This window comes from Orcinus orca, chromosome 11 (genome assembly GCF_937001465.1).
Source record: "Orcinus orca chromosome 11, mOrcOrc1.1, whole genome shotgun sequence".
In the NCBI taxonomy this organism is placed as follows: Eukaryota; Metazoa; Chordata; class Mammalia; order Artiodactyla; family Delphinidae; genus Orcinus; species Orcinus orca.
The window spans coordinates 89,365,271-89,392,997 of NC_064569.1; the positions used below are offsets into that span (position 1 = coordinate 89,365,271).

The 27,727-nt window shown below is 47.7% G+C and overlaps 1 protein-coding gene across 1 annotated transcript in view; it reads right to left on the bottom strand.

Annotated features, from left to right (window-relative positions):
* LARGE1 (LARGE xylosyl- and glucuronyltransferase 1) overlaps positions 1-27,727 on the bottom strand; it is a 585,040-nt gene that overhangs the window by 276,631 nt on the left and 280,682 nt on the right. The window contains exons 4-5 of the mRNA XM_004269399.4: positions 20,874-20,956; positions 5,063-5,186 (exon numbers count right to left, since the gene is read on the bottom strand). Of these exons, the coding sequence (XP_004269447.1) occupies positions 5,063-5,186; positions 20,874-20,956 (207 nt within the window). The remainder of the gene's footprint in view (positions 1-5,062; positions 5,187-20,873; positions 20,957-27,727) is intronic.

Here is a 27,727-nt window from a genome sequence, read left to right on the forward strand (position 1 = left end):
TGCAAAGCTCCACACGGAAAGAAGTCATCGTCCCTGTCCTGCTGCTCCCCTCCCCTGGTGACAGGAGCTGCACGTCCTGGGTAGAGTTTGGGGCACCCAGGGCCGGGAGCCTGTTGATCTAGGGCCTCGGAAGCTGGAAATGAATGGGCCACATAAACATCAGAAAGACCAGTGAGCGTTTCACAGGCCACAGGGACGAGCAGGCTGAGCCATCACCGTTTGCAAATCCGCACTAACTGGTCATTACAGAGAGAAGCACACCAGTCCAGCGCGAATTTCTCACAGCTCATTTTTTTTTTTTTTTTTTTTTGCGGTACGCTGCCTCTCACTGTTGCGGCCTCTCCCGTTGCGGAGCACAGGCTCCGGACGCGCAGGCTCAGCGGCCATGGCTCACGGGCCCAGCCGCTCCACGGCATGTGGGATCTTCCCGAACCGGGGCACGAACCCGTCTCCCCTGCATCGGCAGGCGGACTCTCAACCACAGCGCCACCAGGGAAGCCCTCACAGCTCATTTTTAATCATGCACTGATCCTTCATAACTTCCTTTCCCCTATTACTCCATTCTCCAGCGCTAACAGATAGAATAAGGGGCCCACAGGAGTATTTCTGAGAAACGCCATTTCCAACAGCTGTACAAAGCGATTTCTCATTCCTATCGGGGGAGGCCGTCTTACGTGTCTGCTGACGCTACCATCCGACATGCTTCCTGGATGCAAGTAAAGAACACAGCACCATTCCCTGTCACCATCCATCCCTTCTCTAATGCCATCTAATGGATGGTGTTTCAGTGTGTTCCCTTCCTGGTTTACCTGTCATGGAAAGACACTCCACCTGTCCCACAGCTGCTCTTGGGGGGTTAAGGTGGGTTGGCACAGACGGAGCTTCCTCATCTATGCCACTGCAGGGTCACTGGTAGACAAATACCTGGCTGTCTGCCCATGCCCTGAGCCACAAGGGGCCTCAGGAATGTGGTGAACCCTGACAATGATCAAGAAACTCCTTCCTCAACCTAAATGTCCATTGACAGATGAATGAATAAAGAAGATGTGGTACATATATACAATGGAATATTACTCAGCCATAAAAGAGAATGAAATAATGCCATCTGCAGCAACATGGGTGCAACTAGAGATTATCATACTAAGCAAAGTAAATCAAAGAGAAAGACTAATACCATACATCACTTACATGTGGAATCTAAAATATGACATAAATGAACCTACCTATGAAACAAATAGACTCACAGACATAGAAAACAGACTGGTAGCTGCCAAGGGGGACGGGGTTGGGGGAGGGATGGAGTAGAAGCATGGGGGGAGCAGATGTAAGCTATTATACACAGAATGGATAAACAAGGTCCTACGGTATAGCACAGGGAACTATATTCAATATCCTATGATAAACCATAATGGAAAAGAATATTAAAAAAGAATGTATATATATATATATGTATAACTGAATCACTTTGCTGTACAGCAGAGATTAACATGACATTGTAAATCAACTGTACTTCAATTAAACAAAACAAAACAAAACTGAAACCTCTTCCTAATGGCTTCATGTCTCTTAGGCACCCAGTGCTGAGTTTACTGTGTATCATTCATTTAGCAAATGTTTTCATAGGTGAGGCATCATCACGGTTTAGGTTTGTTGAGCAGGTGTTAAGCTTACAAGGTGATGAAAAACAGACAGGATCCCAGCTCTTTCGGAGCCTACACTCTAGGGGAGACAGACATTTACCAGCTCATTACACAAAGGTGTGAAAGCTTACACTCCGCAGCGAGTTTACTGAAGGAACCGTATGTGATCCTCTGAGAAGATACAACAAAGAAGCCCCTAAGCGATGATGAAGGCAGGGAAGGTTTCCTTGTGTACATGGAGCTTAAGCAAGAGAACGTGGACTCAATTAGCGATGGGGGAGAGCAGGCTGAGAGTACAACAGGGAGAAGAAATGACTTGTGCAAAGGCCCCCAGCGGAAGGGAAGGAGCAGAGCAGACTAGAAGATCCAGTGGGGAAGCAATGGTGCTAACAGTAGACGACTAAGTCAGGAGGAGGTAGGAGCCAGACTGTGCAGAAAAACTTGACTCAGTTAAGGACTGTGGTCTCCATCTTAGTAGCATCCGGAAATCACTGAAGGTTTTACACAGAGCACGGGGAAGGTGTGGTTGGGCTTGCCTTTGGAAAGCCTGACTCATGCTGCTGACGGAGGACAGATGTGGGTGAGGAGACGTGAGTGGAGGAGAAGGGAAAAGGCTTCTCTGGGAAAACAAAGCAAAACAAAAAACTGCTGTTGTGTTGGCGACAGAGCATGCAGGCTTAGACAAGGATGGTAGCAGGGGAGACGAAGACTAGCTAGGACCTCAAATGGCCAGATGCTCGGAGAGAGAAAGGGACCCATCGAAGGCAAACTCGGTTCTGGATAAGCAGCTAAGTAGGTGGTAGTGTTAGGTTCCAGGAGAGGCTCAGGTTGGGTGGGGGGACGAGTGGGCACATCACTGTTTAGACTTGTTGAGCAGAATTATGTATAAATTATGATGACTGTTTTCGTGAATAATGGAAAAATTATGTTTTACAAAATGCCTTCATACTCACTGTCCTTACCAGATTCTGACAACTGCCTCACGGAATACAGGGCTGTGGGTGATAGATGTTTTAAGAGGTAGGGAAATGAAATGCAGATGGTAGGGACATTGCATGGCAGAGTCAGCAGCAGAAGGCAGGGTCAAGGGCAGGACTCTGGAGACGATATCCTTTAGGACACATCAGATTGTTGTTGTTTTTTAATTCTTATTTTTTAAGCCATGGAGTCCTCAATTCAAATGGATAAAACTTCAGTGTGTAAACATAATGGATACCTGGATTCACGTGGGCATGAGGGAGTCAGAGCCCTCGTCTTCCCCCACACCAGTCCCCTCCTTTCCTCCAAGACCCTAAGGAAGCCTTGGGGTTCCCGGGGGCAGCTTACAGGCCACCGTGCCTTACCTTTCAACCTCCCAGCTGCCCTATGGGCCTTCAATCAAGAGCATTTTAATCCTATATTGCCATGGCTGCAAAGGGGAATGAGGGATTGTCAAGACCCTGCTGCATTTCAGGCACTGCTGGGCCTTCACGTGAGTGATCTGATTTAATCCAGTATCTTCTCCCACAGCTGGCAGGGTTCCACCCATTTTCAGCTGCTCAAGCCAAGGCTCAGAACCCAAATCAGATATTAGCTCTTTAATGGCAAGATGCGAAATGAAGCTGGGGTTTTCAACTACTTCGTGTTTCCTCAAAGAGCAGAGGGGGTGCAGGCTTGCACAGGGCACAGACACAGGACTGTTCTAAGAGAGAACATGCACGCTGTGCCAGACGTGGCCCCCTCCCCTCCTGCTGCTTTTCCCCATGGTGTTGGCCCTCAGACCCCGGGAGACAGAGCGGCTTGCTTTCACCTTAATTAGTGCAGCAATTTGCTAAATTTTGTTTTTCCCTTTTTAAGAGTGTTAATCAGTTTTAGCTCAGAATAGATTGGAATGGCACACAAATTACCACGACAATCCCCAAATGCTAAATTCTGAACATCTCAATCAACCTCAGAGCCTGAAATATGGGAAAATGAGAAACTCCGGCCAACATCTTTGTGATCTATTTAAAATGCTATGGCTCTGAAATGAAAAGATAATGGCTTTATGAGGTTTAGACCAAGCAATGTGCTAAAATCTGCCTCATGTCTAGGTGTTTAGTCCTTCCCAAGGTGACTGGAGACAGAGCTGCAACGGTTTCTGCAAAGCGACATGTTCCACTAATAACAGCAATTGGTTAAATCCACAAGCATTACAGGGTACCAACAAATGCGCCAGAAATACAGAAAAGAACAAGATGTGCTCCCAGCCCCATCCCGTTAAGAAGGTTCTAAACTAAAGCAGTCGACGGGCAAGTGAACAGAAAACGTCCTCCTCTTTCCTGGAGGAGTCGTGGGACGTTCTCAGAGGGGGTAGCCATGGAGCTGAGTCCTAAAGGATGAGTGGGAGGTGTGACAGTAGCTGGAAGGGTGTGTCAGATAGAAGGAACAGCAGAAGCAAACGCTCAAACGCAGGAGGGAGGGCAGAGAGCCCAGAGGTGGTTTCTTCGAGCTGAGTAATAAGCAAATTTGCAGGAATGGCCAGAGATGCGACTGGAAGAAGAGTCAAGAGCCAGAACGTGCAGGACTTTTAAATCAGACCGTGAACCTCAAGCCTGATGCAGACCACGTGATACCACAGGAGGATTTCTTTATTATTATTATTTTTTTTTTTTTGGCGGTACGCGGGCCTCTCACTGTTGTGGCCTCTCCCATTGCGGAGCACAGGCTCCGGATGCGCAGGCTCAGCGGCCATGGCTCACGGGCCCAGCCGCTCCGTGGCATGTGGGATCTTCCCAGACCGGGGCACGAACCCGCGTCCCCTGCATCGGCAGGCGGACCCTCAACAACTGCGCCACCAGGGAACCCCCCACAGGAGGATTTTAAGCAAGGGAATGACGTGGCCAAATGAGTCTCCCTTGGTTGAAACCCTCTGGCCCAACATAATCCTTAATATTTATTCAACATAGTCTTTTAAAGCACATTCACACACGTTCTCTCATTTGAGCCTCTTAATGACTCCATGAGGTTGGTGTTATAAGTACATTTCTACTCAGGAAAAAACAGATCCAAAGGTATAGCCTGTTTACTTTGTGTCTTATGACCAGTAAATGACAACATACGAATTCAAACGCAGGCCTGTTGGACTCAGCGCTGACCTCACCGGGTAACAGAATTCTCTAGATATTGGCCACCATAGGCCTTCTTTAGATACGGACCAGGCCAGTAGCCTCCAGCCTCCACAGAAAGCCTTGGTGGCCAGAACTGCACAGACCAACACGCATTCTGTGCTCAAGAAATGGTTGCTTTAATGCTTCAGATAATCAAATCAGATTCAAGTGGCAAACACCCTCAGTTATACCCTGGACGTCTCCAGTTTGCGAGCTGAGATTTCTGCCTTTGCTGCTGTCTACTAAACCATAAACAAGAAAAGCATCCTGCTTGATCTCCCTTCCCACCGGTACCTTGAGCTCATCCGCGTTGTAGAAGTCTACTCGCACGGCAGGCACCATCCAGGTCTGGAAGAGCGTCGCCAGGATCTGCTCGGCGATGGAGTCGGCGATGACGTGGAAATGCAGGGGGTTCCGCCTGTGGGCAGGGAGCGGAGGAGAGTCAGGAGGGAGAACCAAGGCCGCAGAGACACGCTCTTACCAGCTGGTAACGTGTGGCCAGTTTCTAACAGCAGTGATGAAGGACAATCAGGCATGTTACCTACTGGAGAGGACGTCAGAGCTGAGGAGAGAAGATGTCTCATCCAACCTCAGGAGTTCAGAGACGTGGCCACCAAGGACCAGAGAGGGTAAAATCCCTGGTGACATTCAATGCAAGCCAACCGCCATACCTATTACTAGGGCATCTGTGTTTCTAAAAATCTTAAGTAGAGCATGTGTAACAATTTGGTCAACGCTTTATCTTTACCACCTGGATGTACCGGCATCAGTGCAGAAGCACGCGGACAAAGGATGAGGTCTTTGGACCAGCTGTGCGGAGCGGGTAACGCACTTCTCCCCCAGCACAGCACTAAGTCCTATCTTCTGCCTGTTCCTCCCCGAAAGAGAAACAGGCAGCCACGATGGCATCACCTGGGGCTCCCATAACTGAGTATCAGCCCACCCTCACTTGTAATATTTCTAAAGCCTTTATTCATTCTACCTCAGTTGACCCGCTGTTACACTGAGCCAGCACCCAAAATACAAACCAGCAGTACACAAGGGCAAAGCTTCCAATTCAAATGGAAATGGATTCGAAGCCCAGATCTGGCATCTATCAGGGGAGGACTTCGAGCATGTCACTTATACCTCTGCACTGCTGCTTCTTCATTCTGCAGAATGTGAAAAACCTCCTCTACGGGCTACTGGGTCAGTTAGATGAGATAAGACGTACCATACATGATGCATCTCAACAACAAACATAGATGGGATAACAACAGACAGCAGATACGCCTTCCTGAGGGACCTCCAGGCACAAACCAGAAGTTCAACCCAGAAGAACTATTACCAGAAATATCATTGCTCTAGTAAGAATAACGGCATACATCGTAATACCATGAACGAGCACCTCTGGAAATCTAAAGATGAGAATGACCTCGCCCACCCCAACCTCGAGGAGTTCTTACTATTTAGAGACAGTTAAATATAGACCCAAATATAAACAGGAGGTGGACTGTGATAACAGCTACAACAGAACACAAGGCTCCAGGAGAGTAAAGCAAAAGAAGGGCAAATCTGGACCGGGTCAGAAGAATGTGTAAGAGGTGGGGGAAGTAGTGCCCTGAAGGATAAATGACTTTATTCTTGGCAAAGAAGAAGGGACTCGATCCAAGGAGAGTAACACGAGACTCTGGCTGGAGCCCAGGGGGTGCTGAGAGTGTGGTGGGAAGGGAAGGGTTAGCAGGGACTCAGGGGCTCGAGCAGAGAAGGGGAGAGATGCAAGCGCATAGGGAGCAGTGCAATGAACGCCCACTTAAACAGTCTGGATTTGATCAGCTCGGTGTGGGGAGCAACAGACTGGCCCATAGCTCTCAGCCTCCTGCAATCGCTCCCCAGCCCTGTTCTAAGTTCTAGATACACAGATTTCTTTCAATTCCCCCTACCCTCGCGCTCTCTCTCTCCACCTGGGCCTTTGCACACACCGTTTACTCTGCAGGAAACCCTCTTGCATTTGCTCATTCTGTAAATACTTATTAAACACCCACTGTTCACCAGGTGACGTGCAGGACGCTGGGGACATGGTGGTAAGACACCATCCCTGCTCTCACGGTCTTGTCCTCTCCTTCTTCCTCCTCCTCCCCCCGCCCCTGCCTCCACAGCCCCCATTCAGCATTTGGTTCTCTCTCACCCAGCCTTCACTTCTGTCTGCCATCATTTGCTTTTAGAATCCTTCCCTGACGACCCATGACTAAGTCAGGGGCCCTTCCTAATGCACAGTCAGCTCAGCATCTGTGCCCATCCTTAGGCCGTGGTTGCCTGTTTACTGGTCTGCATGCCCCCTCGACCGAGAGCTCAGGGGAGTAAAGGATGGTGCCCGTTGTGTTGAAATGGAGAGCCCCACGATCGAACTCAGTGCCTGGGATGCAGTAGGAGTTCAATAAGCGAAATGAAGAGTGGGATAGGTGATGGATAGTGGGCAGCTAAGGGGAACAGAGGTGTATGCCTCACTTAGGAGATCAGGTGAATGTGAAACAAGAATCCGACTTAGTGTCTGGGGAAGAGCAACAGCAAAGTGGAATCTAGAGGAATTTCAGGAGAAGAGATCTTAGATATGGGGGAAATGGAAAGGAAGAGGAAGACACTGGGGTTCCTGGGCTGGTGGTGATTCGTTCAGGACAGGGGCTACAGGAAGAAAGGCACACTGGGGGAAGATGATGGGTTGGGGACTGGGTATACCAAGTTTAAGGTGAGGGTGGCAAAGCCAGGTGGAACTGGGTACATGAGTCTAGACCTGAAGAAAGTTATTATCCAAGGCCAACCTGCCAAACACATAGCAGGAGCTCAGGGTGCTGAGCTGAACAAATGACGCAAAGGAGCGATCAGCACTGCTGAACTTCTCCACGGCACCCGCTGCGCGAACACTGCAAGCTCTCCCATTAAACTGTCTATACTTAGAAGGAAGGGGCACGCCTGCCTTACAGCTTCCCTGGGGGCCCTACAGGTAGCTTCCCTATAAGATGCTGCCAGCAGTCCTAGGTGACGATTGGTGGCATGAGGGAGTGATGGTGTATTTGTTCACTGGCTACTGACTTCCCTGGACGCTAAGCCAGAGACAGCTAGACAGCCACCTGGAAGTCAGAGGGTCCCCTTAGCCCTCAGTGTTGGCACAGTCATCCCCCTCTCCCACGAGCCGCGACCGGAGTCTTACGTATCAAGAATGAATGAAGATAAATCTGTATAATTGTCAGCTTGCATTTTTATCCACAGTAGAGAGATGGCTTAATTTTAGACATGGGTAACAATACCAAACAGATCAAGATACTCATCTTTGCCCCAACGCATCACGTTTTCCGCACATCTGTATCTTTGTCTGGGCTGTTCCTTCTCCCTGGGATACTCCCCTGATACTTGGAGGTCCCTGAGTACCTGTTCTTCCTTTCAAACTCCCTTTGTCAGTCATCTCCTCCTCAAAGCCTTCTGTGAGCCCATCTTCATCCCTCCCTTTTCCTGCTAACTGGGCACCTCAAATGAAAAGCTAATCTACCACTTCCAGCGAAGCACTGGGTGATACAAATTCAAACACCTGGCTCCTTCTCTGCACCGCGAGGCCTCTGAGAACAGGAACCATCTTTTCAACGCCACCCCCAGTGCCCAGCAGAGAGCATGGCAAGTAACGGGTGCTCAAGAAACACTGGTACAACAGGGGACGAAAGCCAGCGCCCCTCCCTCCCTGTCGCCGGTCACATTCCCATAAGAAGTAAAAGCAGCTAATGGCATGCTTGCATCAACGGTTCAGGGCCGCGCTCTGCTCCAGGACATCTGGGTCAGAACCCTGGCTGCATTAATGACTGACCGAGTGACCGAAAGCATGTGACTTCAGCTCTCTATGCCTCAATTTCTTCCTTTCAATTCAGAAACAATAATGGTAAGTAAGCAGCAGTACACTGGGTAATTGTGACAATTACGTGACGTATATAAAGCACTTAGCAAACACCTGGCGTGGAATATTTCAACACATGCTAACAATCGGTGTGGTCTGAATGTTCGTTGCCTCCCACCCCAAATTCATAACCCCTAAGGTGATGATACCAGGAGGTATGGCCTTTGGGAGGTATTTAGGTCACTAGGGAAGAGTCCTCCTTCCTTATAAGGGGTTAGTGCCCTTATAAAAGAGGCCCTCTTGTTTTTTTGACCACATGAGAACACAGAGAGAAGTCTTCAGTCTGTAATCAGGAAGTTGGCCCCCAGCCAGAGTCAGGCCATGCTGGTGCCATGACCTTGGACTTCGCAGCCTCTAGAACTGAGGAAAAAAATGCATGTCTCTTGTTTATGAGCCACACGTTTGTGCTATTTTGTTATAGCTGCCTGAACGGACTAGGACAACTATTCCCGACACTAACTTATGAAACTGTTCTTTTCTCCACTGCTTTTGCATCACTTTTCAAATAAAGTATTTTCAATTAATTCTTCCATTCACAGACAAAAAATGAGTTGAATGAATAAACACCCAACAAAGAGCTATCAAGCAGCAAGTAAGGCAGAAGAGGGATTTAGGCGATGAATGAGCTCAGAGTCCTCTCTTCAGGCAGCAATCATCTGGCAGAGACAGAGAAAGAATACTAATAACCACATAAACGTTAGAACACCGGTGTTGCGCTGTAACGCTGGGCTACACACACGGCCGCAAAGTTTGGGAACGGCACAGCTCCCAGGGAGCCACCTGAAGACACTGACGTGGACGGTGAGTGAAGGTACTCCTGGAGCTGGAGAGTGAACAACTTGCACAACTGTACAGGACGGTTCCACAAGGAGGAACACACATGCCACTGGAGTATAAGGGTGGGAGAGACCCCTTCTCACTAGTGGGGAATCTAGGAAGTGTCCATGGATGATGTGGCAAGTAAACCGGACCTCTGGATGCAAAAAGATGGAGGATAGAGGAAGGCATTCTGCAGGAGGTAACAGAATAAGGAAAGGAACGGAGGTGGGAAAGTCCACCGTATGTCAGTGAAAGAACAATAGTCTTCTTTGAGTGGATCACACAATGTTTATTGAACACCTAGTGTATGCCTGGAATGGGGAGGAAAAAAAGAAGAGAGAGACAGTATTAACAACAAGAAGACAGCCAGACAAGGTTTGGGGAGCTCAGCAGGCAGCTGATTGAAGTTGTAATTCAGGAGGTTCATCTAGTTACCGAGCAGAAGATGAACCAGCGTGGGTAAGAGGAACAGGCTCTCAGAGGACGGTGCAAGCATTTTTTTTGTTTTTTTTTTTTTGCAGTACGCGGGCCTCTCACTGTTGTGGCCTCTCCCGTTGCGGAGCACAGGCTCCGGACGCGCAGGCTCAGCGGCCATGGCTCACGGGCCCAGCCGCTCCACGGCTTGTGGGATCTTCCCGGACCGGGGCACGAACCCGTGCCCCCTGCATCGGCAGGTGGACTCCCAACCACTGTGCCACCAGGGAAGCCCCGGGGCAAGCATTTGTATGAGGCTTTCCCCCTCTTCTGCATTCTTCCTCTGGTCTATTTAAAGCATCTCTCCAGAAGGGAGTGTAACTCCAGAAAGACACTGGGCTCCTCTTTAGGGGTAAACTAGGTGTTTGCATGGTCAAAGGGGTCAGTGAGCCTCATCAGCTTCCCTCATTAGACAACTAAGAAAACGCCTAATCTGAGGACACACAGTCCCCAGCTCAGGGGACCACCAGGACCCTGACAGTTTGCTGACCCCCTCAGTAATCCAATGCGGTCTAGCCAGCAGTAGCTCACGTCTCCTCGTGGGGAGGATGAACACCTGGAGGGGCTCTGCTAATGCTCCACCTTGGGAACCATCACAAGAATGTGGGTCCCGTCAACTGCACCTCCAGCGGCCACGACGAAAGCACCTGAAAGCATGGCCCAGACCACTTTTCACAGAGCCCCTGTGTAAGCCAGAATGTCGCCCTTGAGCTTTAACTTCTGAATCCGGCTGTCAACCAGATGGTCCCACTTCATATCCCATGGGCCCCTTGGAATCAAGACGACCCAATTACAACCCTCCTAACAAACAAAGAATGTCAGCTCCATGGGGACAGGGACCTGGTTGGTCATTCACTGGTGTATCCCACCCCCTGGAACAGTGCCTGGCATATTAAATAGGGGCTCGTGTTGTCCTCTCTTGGCCCCTTACACATGTCTGTCCTCCTGAATTCCCTGCCCGAGTGAACGGTGCACCATTCACCCACACTCACAAGCTAGAAATGGGACTGTCACCTGGGCTTCTTCCCCGCCCACGTCCCACACACCCAGTCAACCGCAAGTCCCCAGAGGCAGCGTTAGTCTCATGGTTGGGGCTTTGAAGCCAAACCGCCTGGCTGCTTCTTACCTAGGTCCTGTCACAAATGATGTGACCCTGAGTGAGCTTTTTAATCTTAGTCTCAGTTTCCAAATCTGTAAAATGGGGTTGATGTTGATGGCTCCTACCTCATAGTTACTGTCTGATGAACTGAGCTAAAATATATAAAGAACTTAGAAGGGTGACTCCCAGGCAGTAAGGACTTCCTAAATATTATCTATTATTATCCCAACTAACCTTCAGTAACATCTTATGGATATATTCACCCCTTCTCTCCCTGATCTCTGAGCTTGCTCCCTCCAATAGCTCGTCCATCCTGTCAGCCCTGAACTCTCTAAAATGATCACATGATCCCCTGCTCACCATACAGCCTTCCGCCTGGAGCTAACCGGACCTTCAATGAGCTCCCCCCGTCCCCCTGTCCATGCTCACGCCTCCCCACTCCCTCCTGCACTCCAGCCACTGTCCTCTGCAGACCTGCCTGTGGCCACCTCTTATCCCTCCTTCAAGAAGAAACCGAAGTGTCACCTCTTCAAGGAAGCCCTCCATGGCTACTCTACCCGAAATGTCCCTCTCCCTCCCCATCACTCCCCACCCCACTGCCCTGTTTGGTTTCTCTCTAGCACTGACTAGTATTAGAAATCTCCATCTTCATCGGCAGGTCTATCTCCACCCTCCACTAGAATGTGAGCTGTCTAGGGTAGAGATTCTCTCATTTCACAAAGCACCTACTCTCTCGTTAACCCCCTCTACAGCCCCAGTGCCTAGAAAGTGCCTGGCCGTGAGTCAGGTCCAGGACTTGGCCACGTTCTCCCACAGGCTGTGTTCACGCTGTCGTGGCTTCCACAACCGCCTACACGTTGCCGCACTTCCTGCTTCCAGCCTTCTGTTCTCAACTTAGACGCCACGGCTCCAAGGAAGCCACTCCACAGAGTCAGATGCCCTTTCTCAGTGCCTCCCACTGATATCAGAGCTCAAAACTTAGATCTTTCCAACTGTTCCCTGTTAGATGGAGTCTCGGCCCTGGAAGCTACATATTGTTGATGATCTTTTCCTCAGATTTTTAACAGTTCCTTGTAGATATAATCATCCAGTGCTTGTTTATTGAAAGAATGAATGAACGGACAAATGAATAATTACCAAAGAGAACCAAATTCCCTCAGAGTGGACACAATTACCTGGAAATTAGGTGTAGAGGCACTTAAAAGAAAATGTGAGAGTAAATCTTTTAATTTGGGGTTAGGTGATGGTCTCTTAGATATGACATCTTCAAACAACAAAAGAAAAAACAGATAAACTGGTCTTCAAAATTAAAAACTTTTGTGCTTCAGAAAACACCATCAAGAGAGTGAAAAAGACAGCCCCAGAATGGGAGAAAATATCTGCAAAGCATATGTCTGATAAGGGACTTAAAACCAAGAATGTGTAAAGATCTTTTGCAATTCAAGACAAAGACAAGTTAGCAGGTTAAAAACGGAGCAAAGGATCTGAATGGTCATTTCTTGGAGAAGATGTACAAATGCCAATAAGCACAGGAAACGACGCTCAACATCACTAGTCACTAGGGAAATGCAAGTCAAAACTCAGACACCACTTCCCACCCACTAATGGCTAAAATAAAGAGACAGATGATAACAAGTGTTGGTAAAGATACGGAGATACTGGAACTCTCATTTGTTACTTGTGGAATTCTAAAATGACTGTAGCTGCTTTGGAAAACAGTTTTGCAGTTTCTCAGAAAATTGAGCAAAGTTACCACTGCTGAGTTATCCAGCAATTCCACTCCTCGTTATATATGAAAAAGTATGAAAACATATATTCACACAAAAGCCTGAACACGAACATCCAGAGTTACATTATTCATAATAGTCAAAAAGTAGAAACAACGCAAATGGCCACCAACTGACGAATAAACAAAATGTAGTACATGCATACAATGGAATATTATTACTAGGCAATAAAAAGGAATGAAGTACGGACACGTGCTACACCATGGATGAACCTTGAAAACATTATGCTACGTAAGGAGAAGCCAGTCACAAAAGACCAGAGAGTATGTGATCCTGTTGATATGAAATGTCCAGAATAAACACATCCATAAAAACAGAAAGTAGACTAGTGGTTGCCAGGGGATGGAGGGAGGGGGAAATGGGGAGTGACTACTGATACATATGGGTGTTTCTTTACAAGATGAAGAAAATGGTCTCATGTTAGATAGTGGTGAGAGCTGCATAACTCTAACTGTACTAAAAACCACTTTTCAAGAGTGAACTTCATGGTATGTGATTTACATCCCAATGCTTACATACTGGCCTGAGATGTGGAGTGATGGTCTGACCTATGAGTTTGGGAGAGGCATTGAGGCCTGGTCTGTTCAGCTGTCTCTGGGCTTCTTTCCTGGGGAACTGTGTTGTACAGTAAGTCATTTGCCCAGGTGGGGAAGGCCTGCAGTTGTCCCGGTTGGCTCAGACTGTAAGTAAACCCAATTCATGAGGCCAAAAAAGAACTCACAATTGAAAGAACATCCCACAATTCAGGACTAACAGCAGCAGAGGTGATATTTCATTCTCCAGGTATAACTTCTGAGCCTTATTTTGCAATTGGCTCCTAACTCAGGAAGGTAAAAATGTTTTAAAGATAGAGGCCTCCAATTCCCCAAATCAGCCAGAGGTGATGAGCCTCCATCCTACTCTCTGTTGTCCAGAGGTAAATTAGCAAGAGTTAGACAGATGTTAAGAACATATTTACGCCAAAACGAGTTTCATAAACTGAAGACAGTAAGAACTCATTCAGAAGAATCACAAAAGGAATAATTTTCTTAATATATGATTCAATGTTATTTAATTTTACATCTAGATAACATCCGAAATAGTCTTTTATACCAGTCCACCAGTTACATATGCATTTTGGGAGCACTGCTTTAAGCCCATGAGAAAAGGCTTCTACCTGAACAGGCAAGCTTGAGTACACATCTTCAAATACAATGGGGTCCACTTGGCTGGGTTCAAGCAACACAGACACTAGGTCTGTTCTAATTCAGACCAGATCACACTTTTTTAACAAAGAAGGGAGCAAGTGCATGCTTCATCTTCAGCACAGTCTGCAGACTTTGCTCATAATGAGCAATGCTCCTGCTGCCTCTGGTTTCCTTAACTGCTCCCCTGTTCCAGGCTGGGAAGCAATAAATATGGTAATACAAAGAGGCAAAGATGATTAAACCCTAGCTTCCTCCCTGCTTTTCCTTTCTTATTTTGTCAGGAATGTGCCACAGCCCCTGTAAGGCAATCCAAGGTCTGTTTTTGATTAAAATGTACAAGGACAGCTGAGTTGAAATAATCCTTAATTATTAAGGTTACAATGGAATTGCAGTTTTAGAAAAAGAAAGAGCCTGTGACAGCAACTCGAAGGCTCAGTGAATCTGTTACACTGAGAGATGTAAATGGAACTCACTGCAGAAAACCATAGCAGCCAGAATGAGGGTTTTTCAGTGTGAGTTCTTGCATTGGGGGAGGACAAGTGGCCTTGATAATGTGGGAAGAATCGAGGACAAGTCAGTATTCATGTCAGAAAAGCTCTCCAGGGGAGAAGAACAGAGCAAATCAAAGGCCTCATGGTGTCGTAAAAGCAGCATGGATTCCAGGGTTGGCCGGAGCCAAGGCTAGAGACCCAGGAGCATCACTTATTCACCTGTGACCTTGATCAAGCTATTTAACCTCTCTGAGCCTCCGTTTCCTCATCCATTTGTGGGAGTAACGGCATCCACTGTACAGGGTTGGGATGAAGGTCAAATACAATGACCTATCCTTGGCATCTGAACTATACGAATTAATTTTTTTGGATTTACATATACATGCGTGACTAAATAGCAAAGATCTTTTACCTGTTCACAGGTTCTACATGTCCTTGCTGTTTTTCTCCCTGAACTTTAGCGAGGTAAAATTGACAAATAAAAATTGTATATATTTAAGGTGGACATTAAATACTTTGAAAACATTAAAGGTGATATTTTTATACATGTATAATTGTGAAATCATCATCGCAATCAAGCTAATGAACACACCCACTGCCTCACACAGTTACCACTTTCTCTTCTTTCCTCCATGCGATTTTCTTAAGTCTTACTAGAACACTAATGTCCAGGCCTTTAAAACCACTATCTATACTTATCACCTCAAAAATACATACCTGGGGGGGAATGAGGATGATAATGGAAACCACAGGAGTAATAATAATGTCTACATGGTCACCCAAAATGATGAATGAAAATAAAAATAAGAAAATGATACTCAAAATGGTAACTTTTCAAGAGCTCAGACTCTGAAGCCAGACTGACTGGGTCCAACCCCGGCCCTGCCCCTCCTCTCTGTGACCCTGAGCCTTGACTTCACATATGGATCCTCAGTTTCATCATCTATAAAATGGGGATACCAGTAACCACACCCTGAAACTACATGAACATTCAATGCATTCATATCTGAAAAACACTCAGAACACATCCTGATGTAGAATGAGAACTACCTTCCTATTTGTAAAATAAATAAAAGACATAAATGTTTCACGTCGATTACCTCTTTTGATATTCACAACAGGGCTCTATGAGAGGCTGGGGGGCAAGGCAGAGCTCCAAGAAGTACAGTGACCTGCTGGTTCACCAGCTCATAGATGGAAAGTCCAGAATCAGAACCTACTTCTGGTTTCCTTTACTTAAATCCTAGGTTCCTCCCTTCAAAATCTGGAAACTGCTTCTATAACAAGTTTAAGCCTGAATAAGCAATAAGACAATTAGAGGCAGACACTGGTCACGAAGATGCTGTTTTATCCTCTCTGTTCTTGAGGGGCACAAGTAAAGCTAAAAAAAAAAAAAAAAGGACGGGTGTGTGCGCGCACACACACACACACACCAGCTGTTTGACATGTAAAGTAAGGCAAATCACCCAGCTTCTTCCTGCCAACAGGGCTGTGGAGTAACAGTTAAGTAGATCACCCCAGCAAACGAATATTAAATGTTTACAAGCTGGTCCACCTTCCTGCCCAGGAGGTAAGCACTTAGTGACTAAGTGAATATATATACTTTTTCCTCTGCTTACTAAAAGCTCGGTTTCCTTGAAGAGCAGCTATACTTCCCGGTTTATCTGCAACTGGGATTGGAGTTACAGGCATCCCCCGAACTTTTCTTTAAAGTCTCCCATCTAGGTGACACAGACACATATTGTGTTATTTTCTACTAGGTAAACCTTTGCTCACATTTATTTTGTATTTATTTTTCTCATCCTCCTTTTTTCTTCATCATAGAGGGTACAGAGTAAGATGACCAAAAATATATATAAAGAGAAAACAAAACCAAGATCATCTGTATTTCTACCACCCCAGACACAATATACAAGAATTCCATTTTTCATGTATGTTTTGCTATTCTTTCACTCCCTGTAGTATTTCAACCATGTATATGTGTATCTGTATGCATGCCACACATGTGTGCATGTATTTATATAGTGGAACGATGTTATGCATGAGTTGTTGTTGTTTTTTTTTTTTGCAGTACGCGGGCCTCTCACTCTTGTGGCCTCTCCCGTTGCGGAGCACAGGCTCCGGACGCGCAGGCTCAGCGACCATGGCTCACGGGCCCAGCTGCTCCGTGGCATGTGGGATCTTCCCGGACCGGGGAACGAACCCGTGTCCCCTGCATCGGCAGGCGGACTCTCAACCACTGCGCCACCAGGGAAGCCCTACGCATGAGTTTTTGAACTGTGTTGTCACTCACCTTATATCATAAAATATCACTTGTCCATGTTATGACATACTTTTTACAACCAACTAAGAATATGGTTTACTATAAGAGGACATTCCATTATTTAGACTTATTGTTTAAGTGTTATTTGAATTTTTATGATTGTAAGCAATATTTTGCAAAAACTTTTTTCTGTAATTAGGATTATCCTTTTAAGACAGACTCCCTAAAGCAGTCATAGGGTAAATGTCTTGGTCATAATACTATGAACTTTCTTTCTAAAAGGTTATAGCAATTTTTTAGTGCAAGCATCAGCATATAAGAGTGCCCATAATACTTTTACTATCTTTTAAAATATAGTGTGCCCACTGTCACTAAGCATGCTGCAGAAGCAAAATTGATTTGATGTGACGAAGCAAACCTTACATGAAATTTTGCTAAAAATCTTGTCTGGAAAATAAATCTAATTACTGTAATTAACAGTGAAAGCCAAAAGAAGCATCCTGAACCACTATATTATTAACATTAGGAAGGTACTCCGTTTGTCAAAGTATTTTATAATCAAGTACTAGTTAATCCTCACAGTGTGCTTTGGAAACAATGAAGCTATTTATAGCTGGACTTTCTGAGCTGAATGTCTTTCAAAGGTCCTTTTGTCTTGATATCTCAAATCATTGTCACCAGCATATCAATTCACAGAATAATTCTCATCTGTAGAATTTCAAGGATGGGAGGGACTTAATTGGCTATTCGGTCCAAAGGGATCAAGTAGTCACTGATGTGGGGTGTAGAATGTTCATACCACATACTGAGAATTTACTTTCTTCTCAAGTCCCCATGCCTCCATGAAAGTATGGCATGCCATCAGCAGCTGATAATAAAACTACTGCTATGTTTTTAAATTTATTTATTATTTTATTTATTTATTTTCGGCTGCGTTGGGTCTTCGTTGCTGTGCACAGGCTTTCTCTAGTTGCGGTGCACGGGCTTCTCATTGCAGTGGCTTCTCTTTTTGTGGAGCGCGGGCTGCCGTAGTTGTGGCACGTGGGCTCAGTAGTTGCGGCGCACGGGCTTAGTTGCTCCGCGGCATGTGGGATCTTCCCGGTCCAGGGCTCGAACCCGTGTCCGCTGCATTGGCAGGCGGATTCTTAACCACTGCGCCACCAGGGAAGCCCCCTACTGCTATTTTTAAATTTAACATCTTTGTGCTTCAGCTACTGTAGAAGTAAAAGTTTATACTCAACAGGATTCTTACGATTTCAACAACTATTGGAATTATTTAGGTTTTATGACCTTAAAGGTGCCATAATTGAGAAAGAGCGCGATGACCTGGAATCGTGCAAACACTCTTCTCTAAAGAGTGGGCTTTTTCCTTTTATTCAGGGAGGGACCCGAGGTCTTTAGTGGAGACAAGGAATAAACACATAAAGGCTGAGAACCACTCATCTGATTCAATGCGTAGCCTACAGAATGCCTGGTTTCAAGGGGCAGATGGAGGCTGCAGAACCGTGAGTCCCCAAGGTGCACAGAAGCCGTGGTGTTGGGAAAGGGCCCCTCTTCATTCGGCGTTCCCACCTCCTCCTCAGATGTACAACTGAAATCACAGTGGCGACCGGACAGAGCTACAAGGAGGACCTGAGCACCCCTAGCAGTAACTGATCCCGTAATGTATTTGTCGGTTGTTCACCTCTCCCTGCTCCAGGAGGCAGTGAATCTGATGTTTTGCTAACCTGCCAGCTGACTGCAGGAAGGCTGGGGGCCCTGCAAGAACCAGCCACGGGAGTTCAGTACAAACAGCTGAGCTAAGAAGTGTTGTTTTCAACCAAGTCAGTTTTGGGGTGAACTGATTCCTAGCAAAAGCTAACCAATATACAAACTAAAGTCTCAAGAGCGAGATGATGTGCTGAACATCGCTGAGCTACACGGCGGCCGGAATGTGAAGTCGAACTAAATCCGGGCTAGTAAGTAACTGGTTGAATTAACACTCTCCAGGTTATCTATTAATGCAGTCTCCTAGGTTCACTTATTAAACAAGTCAACACTTACTGAGCATATAATACATGTTAAGTACTCTGCTGAGATACTGGGAAAACAGGAAAAATAAGGCACGGTGTCTGTCTCCAGAAGCCCCAGATTCTACTACAGGAGATATAACATGAATATATAAATAAATTACAATGTAATAAATATAATGATAGAAAGATACACAGGGTACTATGGGCTGGTAGAAGGGGAGCCCCGACCCAGGCTTCCGGTTAGAAATAATACCTACACAAAGGCTTCAAGGATAAAAGGAGTTTGCCAGACTGGGGTGGCAGGGAGAGGCAGGGGGAGGGGAGAAATAGGCAGAGAGAGCAGCAAGAGGAAAACAACAGGCAGGGCGCACCTTGGAGAGGGTGGGGACCTACCAGCACATCAGTGCTACTGGAGCATGAAAAAACAGCGAGGAGAAAGAGAACGCTGCTGAGAATGACATCACATCCCGGATGGTCTGTGTGCCACAGTAAAGAGATTCAATTCTCTTCCCTCGACAAGGAGAAGCTAAGGAAAGGTTTTAGGAAATCAGATTTGCATGCCTGAAATATCATTCTGACATTAGGGAGGATAGGGCAGGGAGACAGAAAGCACAGCTGAGAGTACATGTAGACATGAACTATGACAGTCGCAGTGGGGATGGAGGGGAAGGGGTGGAAATGAAAATTACTTAGGAAGGAGGACCTCAAGGCATCAGTGATAGATGGGCTGGTTGGGAGACTGAGAGAGCAAGAGGACACAAGATGAATCCCACTTTCCTGCAGGGTGGGTATGTCTTGGGTGTCCACCAACTCTCTCACCTCCATTTATGCTGTTGACAGATCTGGGTGTAAACCTTTACATGGATCGCTGTTCAATTAAACTGTGGGAGCTCTTCATGACTGTTCCTACTGCTAAGACCCTTCTGCATCCTGCCATGGTTATCTGATACGTTTCCATGCTGTGCACTGCAGCTACGGGTGAGCTTCGTCCAAACCCTTGGTAAGAAAGCAAGTTAGAGCAGAGCCTAAGGACACTGGCTGCAGCTGTAGGCCCAATTCTGGATACACTGAACATAACTAGATATCAATCAAAATAGTGAGGGGACAGAAGAAAAGTGCCATGAAAAAGCATTATGAAAGCAAATGGCCGGAGCTTAACTTGGAGAACAGAGGACTCAGGAGGGACTGTCATTTCCAGGTGGAAGAGGAATCCATTCTTTGTATGACTGTCTCCATGGTGATGCACTAGCACCAATGGACTTCATCACACAATCTACCAGTTGGAAAAGTTCAGTTTGATATAAGGCAGGACTGTCTAATGGTCAGAAACACCCGGAGGTGGGATGGGCTACACTGGAATAGAATAAGCATCCTGTATTAGCTTGCTAGAACTGCCATAACAAAATGCCACAAACTTGTGTGCCTTAAACAACTGGAATTTATTTTCTCTAGTTCTGAAGGTTAGGAGTCCAAAATCAAGGTGTCAGCAGGGTTGGTTTCTTCTAAGGTTTCTCCCCTTGGCTTGTAAATGGCTGTCCCTCTGTCCTCATCTTCTCTTCTTATAAAAACCTCAGTCATACTGGATTAGGGCCTACCTATATGATCTCATTTTAACTTAATTACCTCTTGAAAGGCCCTATCTCCAAATACAATCACATTCTGACGCCCTGGAGTTTGGGATTCAAACAGATAAAATTTAGGGGGACACAATTCAGTCCATAACGCAACTTGTCAACAGGGAAGTGTAAATGGAGGTATGGTGAGTGTCAGGTAGGGGAAGGCAATGAAGAAACTGAAGTAGCAAATCTGGAGTGTCCTTGAAGGTCCCTTAAGGTCTAAGAGCTACAATTCTAAACATTGCGAGAGGGCCCCTCATCACTGCTGTTAAACATTATTAACATGATAATCTCCCCGGGGTTTCAGACAATAATTACATTTTCATGGCAGCTTAAATGATTGATGAGAAATGTTGCTTTTATTTAACCCTTCCTGGAGGAAAGGCACAGGCTGACAGCTACACACGTGAGCCCGCAGAGGACAACAGTCACGCTTACCTGTGAAACAGGACAGACTTCACCAAGGTGACAACATCCCGGCTGGCGTTGTATCCGGCACAGACAATGGCAACGTGGATTGTCTGGGAAGCAAAGAAAGCAGGGGGAGCAGTTAGATGGAGGAAGAGGACTTTGCTGGCACTCTGGACCACACGAAAAAGTGCCCTTATTTCTTGCTGGGATCATTGGGACACAAAAAGCATTGGCGGCAGCTGTGAAGAATAACTCGAGACAGTTTTATGAAGCCCTTTTTAATCGGTTTATGGAGCTATCATCATTTGGAAACCATTAAGGCTCTTTTCAATTACATTTTGGGGACGAGAGAAATGGCAATTGGCTTGAATAGGTAAACAGTGAGTCCCGTGCCCCCATGTCTGCAGACCGTGACAACTGGTAACAAGAGAAGAGAAAGTAATACACCCTGAAAGGATGAACTGACAATCGGGGATCTCAGACAGAGACGTGGTGGCTCAGAGCTTGGGAAACGTTCTCACAAGATGTCTCAGGTCAGGGGTAACCTGATAACAGAGCAAAGGGACCAACAAACACCTATGGGCCCCAGCTGGGATGCCATTCAAGGAACTGAAGACTGGCAGAATCAATGGGACGAGGATGGGTCATCTCATCCAAGCACTCGAGAGCCTGGGCCCCAGTCTGTCCATTAACCAATCGCTGTAACACGAGGGGCATGACACGTGTCCTGCAGGATGTCACGGAAGGGAACTATGCCACGTGCAGAAATACAGCACACTGCAGTCCACTCATGACAAAAACGTCCTCAAGAGCTAAGCTTCCCAAACGGGGTGACTTGGCACCTTGGTGTGCCGTGAAATGAATGACAGGCGATGAAGACACTCATCTCTTCAAGTGAGGTCTCCAGGCTACCAGGCAGGTCTACCCCTCAGGTTTGGCTGCCCTCTGCTGCCAGCAATTTTTCCTGTTCACCTCCCTGTACTACACAATTATCACCCTCTGTGGGAGCCACACTTGACAAAGACTGGAAAGCACTGCCCTAGGGCATCCCCTTTAGGAAGCTGCCCAGCCTCTCTCAGAACAGCCGGAAGGAACGGGGCGTTCCTGCCTCTCCATGTTGTCCTTTTACCAAAGCACAGCCTCCCTCGAATTGAAACCTGCCTACTAACACCCACTCCAGCCCTGCTCTGTCCTGGGAGTACTGCAGAACCAATATGTTCCCCAGGGCACCCAATACTGAAATTCCAGGGAGAAGTCTTGATAGGTGCCTCTTTGTTTTCAGAACCACACACATGGCCCTTCCTCCCAGGGCACGGCTCCCAGACTCCCTGCTATCCTCATGAGCCACTTCCAACTGCAGTGCAGTTCTGACATCCTGGTCACTGCCACACGGGCTTCCCCAGACCTCCTTTCAGCACCGTGCCTCCTGACATCACCAAGGGAAGTTTAACCACCTCAAGGATAAACCAGCCAAGAGCCTGGAATGCACTTCCAAGACCGCTTCACCTCCAGTGAGCTGCACTGCACCTTGGCCACCCACTCTCAATGCCAGGAGCGGAACCTCAGCGTCACCCAGATCCTCATTGCGAGAAATCCTGAAATCACGGGTTCACCCGCAGCTGTGGGATTCTCAGAGCCTCTCACTCCTGCACCTGCCCCTCTCCCCGTCCTGAAGAACCCCATTCCGCCCTGTGTACCAGGCCCTACCCTGTCTGACCCATCTTCTGTGCCCTTGGCTCCCTGACATGTTCAACCCCACACTCAATACACAAACCCCGACTCCTGGATCAGGGCTACAGGGTCCCTCCTCCAGACTTATACCTGGGGATCAAGAAGGAGGACAAGGGAAGATAAGAGACGAATAATCACCACACTAAGAGCTAATATTTACTGAGCAAATTATTACATTCCAGGTACTGTACTTAGCACACAGATTGCCAGATTTAGTTGTACAAGGCAAGTACAGTGTTACTATTTCAGTATTATAGATCAAGAAACAGGCTGAGAGATGGGATTTGAATTCTGCAAAAGAGATTCTTCACCCTGCTGGTGGTACATCAGCAACACACAAAAGATTTAAAAAATACACCCTGAGCCCCAGCCCCATCTCAGACCAATTAACAATCTCCTATGCCCAAGATCTTAAAATACCCTGCTGGGAGGCGGTAGTTCTCAACAGGGGCTAATTTACTCCCCTCTGCCTCCCCCAGAACGGGCGTCCATGTCTGGACTCATTTTTGGTTGTCACTCCTGGGGGTGTGCAGGGCTACTGGCATCCGGTGGGTGGCGGCCAGGGATGCCGTTCAACACCCTACAATGCACAGGAGGCCACCGAGACAATGATGCTGTGCAAAAGGTCCAGGTTCTCGGGATGGGGAGGGGGTGGGAGAGGCTAAGATCTCACGGGGCACCAAAGCCACCTTTCTCAAACTCATTTCTGCACGTCTCAACTTCTCCACCTGTAAAATGATGACAGCCCCGCTTATCTCCGGATAATATCTCCAAAAGACTCGGAATCAAAGCCTGTAATGTGGATGCAACTGTCACAGTTTAAATCATGAAGGAAACGGATAGGGAAACGCCTGCACAGAGGAGACATAAGCAGGGCGGGGATGAGAATGGTAAAAGCATGCTGAATCAGGCTCTTTGGAATTGCAAATATTTAAACACCTGGCCTCCGCGAGATGTCAAACTCTGTCTTGGCTTCAGGGTTCAGGGACGTTTTCAAATGGGCCCATTAAATGTAAGCACGAGCGTGCACATTCTCAAACATTTTACATAATTTTCCAATCTCTTTAGTTTCATCCAGTACACCTGCCACCATGAATAAATTCATCCTCGGGAGCCGCTGCGGCAGAGCGCTGCTACCCAGGAAAGCAGAAAATTGGAGTGTCACGAACACGCGCTGGGAAGAGTTCGGGGTGGTCCCAAATTTTGTGGGTGCAGAAGCGAATGGCAGGAGTGAGGCAGGGCTTGGGGTAGGAGCGGAGACAGTCCGGGAACAGGGATGAAGGTTCCTTGACAGAGCAGGGGTGCACACGTGGTCCTACCATGAGAACTTTCTGGTCTGAAGCTATGAAGTCCAGGTTTTCATGTTTCTCAATGTGGTGGCTTAAAGATGGTCACAGATACATGGACATTCCGACTCCCAAAGGGAAGGGTCTAAACATCACATTCTGTGACCACTGGTCCACTTCTGCCCTATACTTGGTAGGTGTCATACTTGCCTTTATTGGTCAAAAAGTCTGCAAGTAGCGTGACGATGCTCTTCTTTGCTCCTCTAGGCTCACTCTCTGCGCTTCTCCAACTGGCTCTGTGCCCCAAGAACCTGATTTGTTTAGACCGAATTAACTGGGTTCCTCCTGCTTCTGGTTCCTGGTTGAGTTTGGTCAATGGGAGACCCTAGCGGGAGTCCAAAGGCCCCCCTCTTTATGTCCACTTCTTGCTGGGTTCCACAGGGCCTCCTGCCTGCACCTCTCGGGCCCAGGGGTCGCAGTGACTCCCTTGTGGGAGCTGTACCACCCTCGCTGGTTCCCCTTAACCCTGCATTAAACCCTCTCCACCTCTTTTGTGAGCGTCCCCCCGTTTCCTGCCAAGACCAGACCAAATTCCAGTGATCCTCCCTCAGCACCCCATTTGTCCTGGTGGCTGGAAGGGAACCACAGATGATTTTGGAGCGTCCACAGATATATCACCGACATATCTAAAATAAAACAAGGCAGGAGAGCAACTTGAGAATGGATAAATTGTAGTTAGAAATTTTAAGGCACTCTGGAATTCCCTGGCAGTCCAGCGGTTAGGACTCAGTGTTTTCACTGCCGGGGCCGGGGTTTGATCCCTGGTCAGGGAACTAAGATCCCACAAGCCGTGTGGCACGGCCAAAAAAAAAAAAATTTTACTTAAAACAAAATTTTACGGCTCTATACAAAATTCTCAGACACAGGGACCACAAGGCTCTTTCTAAGGAAGCCAGTAAAGCTTCCTGCTCACTTACAGTGCTGCAACCTGCACCCAAAGATACAGGTTAGAGTGCCAGAGCTAAGCTCTCATTCCTGATGCCACTGGGGTCAAGTGAGTGACCTTTACTTTTAGGGCCTGCAGGAAGAATTCAGACATGAGCAGAGTGTTTTTGGAGACTGATGTGCCAGGCACTGTGCTGGGCTCAAAGGATCAAAACGTCAATCAGCCTTCATCCCCCGGGTCAAGTGAAGAGAGAGGAAGAGCCAACCAGACAACCCCAGCAGGGACTGCAGAGGCTTCTGTGGTGGCAAGCTCGGCGTCCCTGCCCCTAGAGTAGCCAGCAGCACCCCAGACCGAGCAGAGGCAGGGGGAGCTTCCAGGAAGAGAGGGCATTCTAGTAATGAGACCAGGGCAATACTCACTGCGGCTATTCAAGGTTAGCAGGGATTTATAACTGTGTGCTTGCCAGTCTCCATGTAACCCGAAAGAGAACTGCCCCCCAACAGGAAGAAATCCCCACAGGGCAGAACTAATCAACACTCCAGCCAGCCACGTGTCTACCAGCCACCCCATGAGCAGCGACCCTGAAGGCCAGGCATTCTGCCTGGGGGCACAACGCAGTGAAAGCATCTCATAACCGGGAGCCTTTGGGAGTGGGAGGGGAAACCTATTTAAACACTGGCATATGTGCGGAGGGGCTGGGGGAGTCAGGCTCGGCCCAGATTCTGGACTGCAGCTGCTGGAACAGGGGGTGGAGAGGCAGGACCTCCCAGAGGACAGATGCTCCCATGGCAGCCAGGGAGAGGCACACAGCTGGCGACAGAGGCAGGAGCCAGTTAGCTGGGAAAACCCAACGAGAGTGAAGAGACCTGGGTCTGAGCCATAACTTCAAAGCTGAGTTGCTGTGTGACCTTGGAGCAGTCGCTTAACATCCCTGAGCCTCACTGGCCCACCTGTAAAATGGAGATCAAGGTAGACACTCCACTGTGTAGCTGGGGGGATCAGACAAGTAAGTGCAAGTAGGTGCACTATTGAACTGATGCTCGTTCATGTGACCGACTGCATACACAGCATAACGAGAAGGTGTTCATCATCCCGCGGCTTTAACCTCCTCGTCTGTAAAACGGGGACATCATACTACTTACCCTCAAGGGGTTGCTGAGGGAAAGTGGTCCTCAAAGTCTAACATGCATCAGACTCCCTGGAGGGCTCGCTAACATAGAGCGCTGGGCCCCTCCTCCTGAGTTCCCCATTCAGGAGGTTCAGAGAGCAGCCTGAGAATCCCCCGAATCCAGGTGACGCCGCTACTGCTGGTCCAGGGACTCCGCCTGAGAACTGCTCTGTGCGTAAAGCACTTTGAAGAGTGTCTCCGGTTAAACACTCCACAGATGTCAGCTGTGACTATGTTGGGAGAGGAGGAGAGGTCTTCGCAGAATCTGTTTCCGATACTCTCCCAAGAGGAAGCACCATCCCGCTTCTACGAGACAAGCAGAGGCACTGCTCCCGCACAGCCACCTCATTCTCCCAGCGCCTTGGAATTTACGACTCTTCCGGGGTGACGAAAAGGCCAGGGGAAGAGAACACGGGACGCAGCTTCTCCTGTGCAAAAGCAAAGCCCTGGAAATCAGGACAGTGGCCCAGCTCTGCCTCTGGCCACCTGGGTGCCCTTGGGCAAACGACCTAACCTCTCTGATCCTCAGTGACTCCTTTATAAAAAGAGGGATTTAGAAGTTCTATATACAGAGCTTTCCTAATACCCAGGATTTTCCAAAATTCAAGAGGAAGGAAGTGAGAGCAAACGAGTAACTGGTACAAGGCCTCAGCCAGTCAGCGGCAAAGGGGTGGAAGAACTCAGACTCCTGCCATTCGACCCACACAACTCGGCTCAGTAACACACACATGTTAACTATTAAATTTTTAAAAATATATTGCTAACGTGCCACCTAAAATAATCTTACAAACTGCCCAGGCTCTACTCTCTCGGGAAACCACTGACCGAATTCTGTCTATTCCCTCAAAATTCTGATCCACCGACCCAGAAGACAAAATTATTTCAACCCTGTAGAAAACAGAAGGAGACCCCTTCCAACTATAATGGAAGCCAAGTCATCAGGGGCTGCGCAAGGGGGCAGGTGGAACGCAGGGCCTACAGGGCCCGGTGAGAGGACGGGATGGGCCAACCCTCCAGGGGGTGGTGACTGCGTCCTCCGTGGCCAAGGCCCAATAAATGGACAACAAGGGAATGATCTCCCAGCATCCCCACCGGCATATTCCTGGTCTGCTTTAGGGTGGGTTTTCTTGTGTTATGAAGAGCATGATAAGCTGAGGAATCAGAAACCCAAGTATTTCGTGGAAGACATGGGAAAGGGTGAGACTGATTTTTGGGTGGGTCAAGAAGAGTTTAATTATTAGGGTAAACCCATGTCTGGGGCAGGTGGGTTGTCTAAATATAGCCCCGTACCCAGCACAGTTGACATGTATCACAATCCCATCTATGGGGCCAATGGATGACCGGCCTGACCCCAAAAGTCTACACACCTTTGCCAAGTACTCAATCATTCTACAAGCGCGGACTGAGCACCTACGATGTACCAGACTCAATTGTAGCTGCTGGGGATACAGCAGCAAGTGAAGGAGACTGAATCCTTGCACCCCATCACGGGAGCTGGCGTTCCACTTGGGGGGGACACAGAAAATAAACAAACAAAGGCACATATAATTAAACTATATAGAATGCTAGACGATGATGAGTCTAGGAAGAAAAATTAAGCAGGGGAGGAAGAGCGGCATGTGGATAGGCAGCTGGTGAGAAGGGCTAAGATTTTAAAGTGGGGTTGTCCGGACAACTCTCCCTGAGAAGGTGACACTGGAGCAAAAATCGGACGTAGGTCAGGAAATGAGGCCTCTGGGTGTCCAGGCAG